This window comes from Empidonax traillii, unplaced genomic scaffold, assembly GCF_003031625.1.
Source record: "Empidonax traillii isolate 1590-97213 ecotype Southwest subspecies unplaced genomic scaffold, ASM303162v1 scaffold2370:size25974, whole genome shotgun sequence".
NCBI classification, from domain to species: domain Eukaryota; kingdom Metazoa; phylum Chordata; class Aves; order Passeriformes; family Tyrannidae; genus Empidonax; species Empidonax traillii.
Window position 1 is genome coordinate 3,132 of NW_020957563.1, and position 11,292 is coordinate 14,423.

General features: G+C 45.6%; 1 protein-coding gene across 1 annotated transcript in view; it reads left to right on the forward strand.

Annotated features, from left to right (window-relative positions):
- Positions 1 to 673: 673 nt before the first annotated feature.
- SCAP (SREBF chaperone) overlaps positions 674 to 11,292 on the forward strand; it is a gene marked incomplete at its 5' end in the record, with an annotated part of 22,030 nt that continues 11,411 nt past the window's right edge. The window contains 3 exons of the mRNA XM_027909756.1: positions 674 to 847; positions 1,792 to 1,949; positions 10,848 to 11,068. Of these exons, the coding sequence (XP_027765557.1) occupies positions 674 to 847; positions 1,792 to 1,949; positions 10,848 to 11,068 (553 nt within the window). The remainder of the gene's footprint in view (positions 848 to 1,791; positions 1,950 to 10,847; positions 11,069 to 11,292) is intronic.

Below are 11,292 nucleotides of genomic sequence, written 5' to 3' on the forward strand. Positions count from 1 at the left end.
TCGTAAGGCCATGGAAAGACCCAGGTTGTTCTGCAGTTCATTTCAGGGCTGACAGTCCCAGCTCATCGAGGGATCTCTGTGTCGGCAGCTTCACTTGTCCCACCACTTCAGTCCTGATTTGCTTTTAACCACTTTTGAGAGTCTCTGGAGTTACCAAGCCGCTTCTAAATTCTCTGAATCACCAGTTTCTCAACTTCTGAGTAGTTTAAAGCCTTCGCTGTGGGACAGCTGCTACGTTCAACCGAAGGCTGGGGGGGCAAAGGAACAAGAAGTTCAGTATTTCGAAGCTGTTTTGGTGTCTCATTGCTGCCCTTAAAAGTGCACTGAGGACAAATGAAGTCAGTGAGAAGTTCTGGAAATGGTTTCAATCTAAATGAGGAAAATGAGAGGATTCTAAAGGGTTTGGGGCAGGGAGGCAGCCCCTGGGAAGCGCTGGATGTCCTGGCTGTGTGCAGGATTAGCAATAACTGAGCCGTGGCTGTGCTCGGTGTTTTTAGCAGAACTAACTCTGAGGCGATGGAGGAATTCACGTTCTAGTTATCCCTTTCCAAGGGAGAAAGACACTGCTGAGTCCCCAGGAAAGCCAAAGCCCTCTGGCTGCGTGGCCTGTCCTGCACAGTTCACCTCGCGCTGGCCGGGCTGGGTCGTGTTTTGAGCTCTCGTGTCTCAAAAGCCGTGCCGAGGCCGCAGCCGCAGCGTGTCCCGCTCTGTCCGCAGCTCCCCCCTGCTGAAGCTGCCGCTGCCGGGGACGGGCCCGGTGGAGTTCAGCACGCCCGTCAAGGATTACACCCCCCCTGCGCCGGGCAGCGCCGTGCCAGCCGGGGAGCCTGCCGAGAGACCCGACTGGGTGAGTGCTGTGGGATGGGCATGGATCTGCTGTGGGATGGGCATGGATCTGCTGGGCCCTACTGCTGTGGGATGGGCATGGATCTGCTGTGCCCTACTGCTGTGGGATGGGCATGGATCTGCTGTGCCCTACTGCTGTGGGATGGGCATGGATCTGCTGTGCCCTACTGCTGTGGGATGGGCATGGATCTGCTGGGCCCTACTGCTGTGGGATGGGCATGGATCTGCTGTGGGATGGGCATGGATCTGCTGTGGGATGGGCATGGATCTGCTGTGCTACTGTGCCTTCCTTCTGTGCTGCTGTGCCTTCCTGGAGCAGGACTGGGTATCCCTGCCGTGCTACTGTGCCCTCCTGGAGCAGAGCTGTGCCCAGGAGGCTGCTCTGCCCTGTCCCTGGAGGTGGCCGAGGCCAGGCTGGCAGGCTGGGAGCAGCCTGGGGCGGGCAGTGAGTCTGGGGGGGTTCCTGCCCCTGCTGCCCCTGCTGCCCCCGGCGCTGCCCGGGTTCTCTGCCACTCTGAGGGACGTCACTTGAGCGCAGAGCAGATTCACACGGAATCACAGAGCCCTGTAGGTTGGAAAAGGCCTCCAAGATCATCTAATCCCACCTGCCAGCACAGACTGGGGGGGTCTGCAGCACCATGAGGTGTCTGCGAGAGGCAGTGAGTCCCTGCTTCTGCCTTCCCTTCCAGGACCAAAGGCAGCAGGAATGGCAGCCCCTGCCTCCCACAGGGGTGCCCCTGGCAGCTGCCAAAGTGATCAGTGGCATTTTGCCTCTTGGAGTGACACCCTTTCTGTTTCTGCTCGTTAGTCCTGTCGTGTTCCCCCTCTGCTGAGGGAAAGGCACACAGCCCGGTGCTGCCATTCCCAAGGGGTGCCAGGCTGTGCCTGACCCTGCTGGGAGCTTCCCTGTGCCCAGAGCCTCACTGTGCCCCTGTCCCCCCGCAGTACGTGGGTGCTCCCGTGGCCTACATCCAGCAGATCTTCGTGAAGGCCACCGTGTCCCCGTGGCAGAAGAACTTCCTGGCCGTGGATGTGTTCCGCTCCCCGCTGGCCCGCGTCTTCCAGCTCGTGGAGGAGGTCAGGAACCACGCCCTGAGGGACAGGTGAGGCACAGGGACCCGCTGCTGGGCACACCTGGCTGTGAATCGCTGCCTCGGGGTCCGAGGGTGAGCTCTGACTGGGCGACACTCAAAATTAAAAGGAAAATGAGGGAGCGGTGCTGACAAGGGGTATGGGATCCATCCTCACACAGCACAGTTCCCATTTGTGCTGGAGAACTTCCCTGTCCGCCAGATAAGTCACTGATAATCCTCAGGAATCCTCTGGTCAGAGTCCGGAAGGGGCCTCCAGGGTGATCCCTGTTAGAGCAGGTTCATTGTCACAGAATTCCTTCTCAGCCACACCAGGTCTGAACCACAGTGAGTTCCTCTGTCCTTGCCACGCTCCTTGGAATTCCACGTGGGCAGGAGCCTTCTCCTGGCTCTCACTTCAGCTGTTTTTAGGACTGGTTTATACCAGCTTGGTTTTATCCTGCCGCAGTCTTTATACAGCAGTGATTTTCCCCTGCTTCCAGATAATTCCAGGGAGAACTCACACTCCCCACTCTGAACCTGTGTCTGTTAAGCCAAACATAAAACTCCTGGCTCGCTGGAGATGCTCAGCATTCCATGTGCCATCCTGGGCCCTCCCCTTGGCACTGTTGGTGTGGCACTGGCAGACGTCCCTGGGTCTTATCCCAGCTTGTTAATAAAAATACGTAATAATCACAGACTGCTGGAATGGTTCAGGTTGGAAGGGACCTCAGAGCCCACCCAGTCCCACCCACCTCCCACCATCCCAGGCTGTTCCAAGCCCCATCCAGCCTGGCCTTGGACACTTCCTGCACCAGTTTTATGTCTTTGCTGTGAATTAAAGCGTTTTCTCTGTGGTGCTGCATCCACAGCTTCAGGGCCCGAGGGGATGAGACCTGCCCTGCCTCCCCCAGCCCTGGCAAGGCAAGAGTGCCTTTTATACACCATAAATTACCCTGGTGGTTTTTCTTTAGTAAATTTTCCATTGAGTTCCACTTCTTTGTCTGAGAATTCCAGGTTTTGTGGAGTTCCTGGCCAAGCTCCTGCCTGGGTTTGCTCTCAAAGGCCAGAGAGGCTTCCCAGAGTGTCCTTTGGTGCTCAGTGAGGATGAAGGTGCTGAGATCATCCCAAAGCTTTCCAGCCAGGAGTTTCCTTCATTCTTTGTCCTGCAGCTCTCGCAGTCAGGGAGGATCCACTGCTCAGCCTCCATTGCTTCGTTCCTGACGTTCCACCTGGCTCCTCTGCCTCGTGATGTTCCCTGCTTTGACCCTGCCCTTCCCCAGCTGCTGCTCCCAGGGTCATTTTTTAGCAATGCCATTTTTACTGTTAAATACAGATTCAGTTGTTTTTCCTCTGCCTTGCCAGCCCCCACAGCCATGGCCTGACCTTCTGTCCATGTGCCCAGTCCCTCTCCCCCGTTATCCTATGGAATGATAATCTGTTCCCAGTTCCAAGGCAGAAACAACTTGCTCCCAGGACTGTGCTGTCCCCTCGTTATCTCTCCCTTGGTTCTCGTTGTATTCTCATTATCTCCCCTTGGGGTTGCCCTTGGTGAGCAGTGATGCAACATGGACGCAACACTATCACTTTTTTAATTTTTATTATTATTATTATTATTGCCAGAAGAAAAACATCTCAGTATTTAGACCCAAACCCTGGGGTAAGGTCACCATTTCGGTGATGGGCTCTGCTACTTCAAGAAAGATTTTTAGGTAAATTCTTGAAGTCATTATGAAGTTCTTGTTGTCAGTTGCTTTTGTCCCTATCAAAGTTGAGCATAAGTTGATTTCCTTGATTTACAGACAGGCTTCTTTTTATCTTCTATTTTATATTCTTTTATCTTCTACTTTATATTCTTTTGTACTGAAGAGCAGGAGGAGCTGTGGTTGTTGAGTGTGACTGGGCAGGACCACCCTGTGGGTGTGTTTTCCTCAGCCCAGGGTGAGCTTTGAGCTCTCTCCGTGTAAACCCAGGAGTGACCTGGGGTTTGTGGTTTAACCCAGTTCCTGCCCCCACAGCATCCCTGCAGGGACACACCAAGTGTGGGGTGTCACATCAAAAGGGGCAGAAGGAAATCTCCATATCTTGGTTTTAACCCTTTTAGCAGTTTCTGGGAATGTCTCCCTGGGTGCTGGGGTTTTCCAGGAAACCATCAGGAGGGGGGTTTATTTCTTTTATTTCTTTTATTTCTTTTATTTCTTTTATTTCTTTTATTTCTTTTATTTCTTTTATTTCTTTTATTTCTTTTATTTCTTTTATTTCTTTTCTGCGGCCTTATCTGTCACCTCACTGGAACCTCACAATATTCCAGTGACAGTTGTGCAGTAGGATGTGATTTTGTGCAGGTGACTCATGGGCTGATTGTTTCACAATGACTCAAATTTTAATAGATAATACAATTACCAGGATGAGAAGCAAGAAGGTTAATATCAATAATACAATAACGGGATGAAGCATTTGACTGAAGATCCTGGCAGCTGCAGGAGACCAGGAAAGGGTGTTCCCCATCCTTTTTCACTCGTTTTGTCACACAATATATTTCTCCTATTTGTGATAGAGAGTAATTAGGTTTTTGTCCATTTTCTTGGGCATCTTTTATCAATTGTTTTAAGTCCTCATCTTGCAACAGTCTCTTTTAGCAGCATGAAATTCGTACTCGTGGGGGTAGGCTGTAACTCCTGAATTAGAATATAATTAGATTCCCAAAATTGGTAATAATTCCAATTGCATTTTGTGATGTTAACAGAATTACACACACAAACATTAGAGTGGTTACTTGTATCCGCAGTGACATTATCTACAAGCACCCAATTAAAAGAAGTTTTATAGAAGTGTATTTTTCATTAAAGAAACAGCTGTGTAAAGTCCCACCCGACGGGTGGCAGAAACCACTAAAAGTAAAAGTGAATCAAGTCAGTTTGCAGAACTCAAAACTGTCCAATTAGCCCTAGACATTGCAGAAAAAGAAAAATGACCAAAGCTCTACCTCTACACCAATTCGTAGATAATGACCAATACCCTATGGGAATAGCTAAACAAATAAAAGAAAATAAATTGAAGACGTAAAAAAAAACCCATCTGAGCTACCGATTTATGGCAAAACATCGCTGCCAGAGCAAAAAAACTGAATGTAAAAATCCGCCACGTAAATACCCATGTGCCCAAAAATGGAACTAATGAAAAACATGCTCATAACAAACAGACAAACCACGCTGCACAAGTCCAAGTGTCACAAGTAGACCTAAACTGGCAGCAAAAAAAAAAAATTGTTCCTAACTCAATGAGCCCATGATGCTTCAAGCCATCAGGGCCGAAATGCCACCTACAGATAAACACGAAACCGAAAGGTGAATATAACCATGAACACTATTTCCCAAATTATTCATGACTGTAAAACCTGTACTGCCATTAAACAAGCCAAAAGATTAAAGCCCCTGTAATGTAGTGAACACTAAGACAAGTATAAATACGAAGAAGCATGACAAATTGATTATATCACATTACCACAAACCCACCAAGGTAAACACTATGTGCTTACCATGGTAGGAACGACTACTAAATAGTTAGAAACATATTCAATGCCACATGCAACAGCCCAAAATACCATTCTAAGTCTTGAAAAACAAGTCCTGTGGAAACATGACACTCCAAACCAAATTGAATCAAACAACAGAACTCATTTCAAAAATAATCTGGCGGCCACTTAGACACGGGAGCATGATATTGAATAAGTATATCACATTCCATATCATACACCCGCTGCTGGGAAAGTTAAAAAGTATAATAGACTGTTAAAAACAACTCTAAAAACACTGAGAGAACTTTCAAGAACTGACACAAGCACTTAGCCAAAGCCACCTGACTTATTAACACTAGAAACTCTGTCAATCGAGCTAGTCCTGCCCAAGCAAAATCCCTCCACACTGTAGATAAAAACAAAATTACAGCAATCCATCTAAAAAATATGTTAAAAAAGGCTGTTTGGATTACTCCTTCCTCAGACCAAGACAAACCCATTCGTGAAATTGTTTTCGCTCAAGGGCCCAAAAATACCTAGTGAGTAATAAAAAAAAATGGAAAAAATCCACTGCGTACCCCAAAAAATTTAACCTTGGAAAAAAACTAATCATGTACTTTAAATTGTGTTTTGCAAGAAACCAGTCACCAGATGAAAAAGGCCTGAACAGTTAATGCCAGTATCCAGTAATAAACCAGCCCAAACCAAGAGACAAACCCTGAAAACCAGAACTGTGATTGTAACCTAAAGACCAAGAATAAAAACCAAACTAATCCTAATGCTAACACTAATTCTTCTACAACAAAATGAGTACTCTAAAGAATGAACAAGGACTATATACGAATATGTATATGTGTATATGTACGCAAAATATAAGTGTTACGTAAAAATAGTATGAAATAAAGAGAATGTGATGGTTTTAGTCTAGGCCTTCCTGGTGACCAGTTTGTAACCAAGGAAGTAGCCAATAGCATCTTAACTGTACATAACTGTAATTTGCGTAAATATAGATATATTTTTATATAAGCAGCTTGACTTTGGGTTCTTTAATTTTTATAGTCCCTTTTCCTTTAACCTAAGGGAAGAAAGCAGGGGGAAGGGGGCTGCTGTCGTAACTTTCGGGCACTTGGCAGGGAACCAAATCCAAACCGTCACAAAGCACCATTTTTAAATTTTTATTGGGAGAAATATTAATTGATCCCAGTTTTGTTCAGTGTCAAGACAGAAATCTTGGGCTGTGACGGCGTCACCTCCACAAATAAATCGTTTTTGCTCTCGTACAGTACATTCACATCAACAGTTTGTTCTTTAAATATTAAATATAAATATGATATTTATCTAATTACAATTACATAATGAAATATGAATGTTTGAGAGCTCCCTTTCAATCCTGTTCTCAGGGTACTGCGCCCCACACATAAGGGTGTCAGGGATGGTGAGCAGGCTGTGTCACTGTGGAAATGTTATTTTGCATCCACAGCTTGACTCACTTGGGAATTGGAGGTCTATTTTATGTGTTTGTACATATATATACATTATATGTTTAAACACATTTTTATGTTTAAACATATTTTATATGTTTAAAGTTATATGTTATTATTTAAAGTTATTATTTATATGTTAAAGTTATTGACATAACTTTAAAATACACCTTTAAACATATAAAATATGTCAATATTCATGCTTAAAAAAAGGAGGCACATATATTTTTTTCTTTTTTTAGTGTAGTTTACAGCAATGTGTAAGATTGTTGTTGTGCATTTGAAGCATCGTTTTTAATTTAGCATCCCATCGAGATGATGTGCTTGTTAATTCCTCTGTGCTGGTCCATTTCTGTTTATAACAAGTAGCTGAAGTGTACTTAGAAGGACACATTTCTTATTTCTGACCACCCCCTCACACATCAATTTTCTAAGATTAAACGACAGTTTTATACCTTGTTTCTGTTATAAACAAGGTGCAAGCACGGATTGTTAAACTTGTTTTTCCCTCTTTTTTTTTGTTTTTTTTCCCCAGTGGATAAATAGCTGTTATCACGTTCTGTTAACAAGGATTGATTAGCTTAGATAAGAGAAGGGAGATAAAAAGTACAAAAATATAAGTATTTTCTTTTTTTAAAAAATGGTTATAGGATTTTTGTATTTTATTTGCAGGTCATATTTGCATCCCGTAGTTGTCTTTCCTTTTGGTTAAGGAAGGAAGAAAAAAAATTAGTTACCTGAGGAAGAACTGGAAAAATTAATCCATATTTATATAACTTCAGATATGCATAAATCTTGGTATCTGCTTCCAAGTCATATTTGGTTGAATTTTAAAATTTTTATTTGATTGGAATAAAGTTACATTTTCATCAGGTGAAAGGTTTTTCCGCCCTGTTCTCTTATTTAATAAAGAGGAAAAAACTTCTTAAAATGTGTACTAACAGTACATAACATGGTTTGGTTTATATAAGTTGGTTAATAGTTGGTCTTCCAACAAGTGTTTCTCGATGAAAACGCAAACACATCACAAGAATTAATAAACTAATCATTTAAAAGTAGTTTTTAATCACTTAGAAAAATTCATCCTACTATAAATCAATCATTAAAAAAAAAAAACAAACCAAGAAATAATTTCTAGAGCGTTGAGTTGGTTGCTGTGCCTGTCACAGGAGTTAAACATTCAAGAGAAGTTCTCTGGCAGTCTCTTCACTGCTCTCTCTGTGCTGGGGGTGTTGCACTCCTGGAGAGGGAGGAAAACTCTAACACAGGAAAACTTGAACAGTTTTGGTTTTTTTTTAGCAGTTAACGCCTGGTTTACCTGCAGCTCCTTTTGTTCCAGGGCTGCTGGGCCAGTGAAAACTCCAGGTTGTTCCCTTCCAAGCAGCTTGTTTTTAGCAACCAGGTGGGAAACTGGAGTTGTGGGTTTTTCTCCTGTTTCCCTCTTACAGGATAACGATAACTTTAATACTTTGCTTTCTGATTTCCAACCCACACATTCAGCATCACCCATCAGTTCAGGAACAGGGGAAATTGTAGATTTCTGTTGTGCACAAAACGCACTTTGTTGTTGGAATTGAAATCCCAGTTTCTCTGTATTTTCTTGCATTTTTGCTTCCTCTGTTGGAGAGCAGGAATCATTGTGCAAAACAGCAATTCTGATTTTCAGTAGAATTAGAGTTTTCTATTATCACAGCAACTATGTCCTTTCCAGATTCCCATCTCTGGGTGAGTTACAGACTTTTGGGGCTGTTTGACACCAACAGGAGTCTTTTCTTTTAGCAGTAGTTGCTCTCTGGGGTTCGCAGGTGGAGTTTTAAGGTGGTCCCAGCATTTCAGAACTTCAGCTTTTTAAAGCATTTCAGTAAATTTGCATTTTTGCAGCAGAATATTCACGACACCCCGCTTTCCTGGTGCCATTTCCTGTCACCTTAAAAGGGGCAGAAAATAAGAACTTTCTGCCCACCCTGTATTAATTTATCAGTGTCTGTCAGTGTCCCCCAGGAGATCAAAGCCTGTTAATGTCCAAAACAGTCTGTTGTCACCTCACCTTTGCTGAACAGATTCCCTGAGAGGACAGGACATTTGATTTTATCCTCCTGTGTAAGAACTGCACCAAACAGCAGTAGGAAACCCCCTCAGCAGGTTTTCCTGGGAGTTATTTCCCCGTCAATTAAACTGCCAGCACCTAAAAACAGCCTCACTCCAACAGTTCACTAAATAACACCGTTATTAATACAAATTTGTGACAGTTAGTGGGGTTCATCGTGTCTGGAACAGGGTCTGACTGCAAAAACAGCGGACTTAGAAACTCTGTAGTGATGATAATAATTATAACACAAAGTGTGGGCTCACATGCCAGAGCAAAAGCAACTTCCAGGGAAGCAGAACAACTTACATAGAATCAGCAAAGCAAAAAACTCAAGTACACCCCATGGAGCAAAAGCAACTGACAGTGAAGCAATGAGTAAAAATGTTGAAGTGCTGTGGAGCACGAGTAAACTCAGTGTCTGTGTCTGGAGAATATCTCAGCCCAGGGCAGCCAGGCAGTTCCCTCTGCAGCGTGGGTGGAACTTCTCCAGGATTTCTGCTTGGGTCCAATCTCTTTTTATCTTTTTATACCATTTTCCTTAGGCAGTTTGAGTGGTTGTAGTCAGCAAACTAATTTTGGGGTGACAGACAGATGAAATAGGCCCAAGGGTCCAGTTATCCCCATTTCTTCCTTTTAATCCTTTTATCAGTTTCTGGGAATGTCTCCCCAGGAGCTGAGATTTTCCAGGAAACCATCAGGAGGGCTGTTTTCTTCTTTTTTGTGGCCTTATCTATCACTTTACATATGGTCAGCTGGCTCTTCCTTGGAGCTGCTGCCAAAGGCATCACTGCTTCAGTCCCTTTACATTGTCCTTCCCAAAGCTTTTGTCCCTACAAACACCTCTTTTCAGGTGCATTTTCCAGCCTTTTGGTAGCTGTGACTTTTCCAGTGCCAGACAGCCACTGGAAATAGGTTCTAGAGGGAGTGCTCACAAAGCCAAATCATCATTTAATAATTTCTGGGTTTGCTCTTTGTAGTTACTGTAGAAAAACTCTCCTCTGGAACCACCTTCCTGGGAGCCGCGAGGCCGGAGCCAGCAGGGACTGGTCTCTGTTCTTCACTTGGCCTCTGCTAAATACACCTTTCCTGAGCAGATCCCCCCAGTTTCTGTATCCCAAGAAGGGAATTGTCTCTTCTGGACCAGCAGCTCCTCCGTGTCTGTCCAACAGTTGGTTCTGTCCCTGACCCTTCACACCAGGTCCTCGTGTAATCCCAAGCTGAGTTTTGCTTGAATCGGGGGTTGATAAGGATTCTGTCACTGTGGCAAAGGAAGTCTGGGAGCAAACACAGGTCCCAGTTCATACCAGTTACAGCTGTGTGGATTTCTGAAGCCCTGAGGCTCAGAAGTTCTGCTCTCCACACAAAGCAGGGCAGTTGGGAAGCCAGCACAGCCAGGTGGGACAGGAGTCCTTGGCACGCTCTGGGGACTCTGAGCACCTCAGGGGATCCACTTTGGGAGGGCTGGCTGGGATTCCTGTAGCACATCCTGTTCTGTGTGTGCAGAGGGGGGTGCAGAGGGCTCTGAGGACTTGGAAGGAGAATTCCAGGGAGACAGACTCTCTGTTGAGTGGAGAATGTGCGAGTGGGAATTGTGTCGCTGAGGATGGGTGGGCAGTGAGAGCTGTGTGGGCAGGCAGCACCCAGAGGGGTGGGGATGGAATTCTGGAGCCTGTGCACAGTTCCAGGGAGAAGCAGGTTCCTGGCCCTCAGCTGTGAGGAAGAGGAGCAGCGACACAGCGAGGAAGGTCCCTGAAGTGTCCGTCTGGGCAGCTTTGCCTTTCCTTAGGGAGAGTTAAACACACGCGGGGCAGTCTGGGTCCCACTCCCCCCTGTTTGCCTTTCAGTTCTGGAGTCAGGAGCTTGGAGGAGCTTTGCCTGCAGGTCACAGATCTCCTGCCTGGCCTCAAGAAGCTGCGGAACCTGCTCCCAGAGCACGGCTGCCTGCTGCTGTCTCCAGGGAACTTCTGGCAGAACGACCGGGAGCGCTTCAATGCCGACCCAGACATCTTCAAAACCATCCACCAGCATGAGCCAAAGACCTTGCAGACGTCAGCCACCCTCAAAGGTGAGGTGCTGCAGTGCCAGAGAAGCTGTGACAGTTGCCTGTGGATTCCATTGTTATTCCATCCTCGCTAATTCCAGCATCTGGATCGCTCCAAGTACCGATATGGGTGGCATTTTGTCACTCACAGCAGCTGAAACGAAGCTGCCCAATCTGTGACAGCTCTTATTTTATATCTATGTTTGAGCTCAGATTGTGGAAGATGAATAATTCACTCAGTCAGGCTC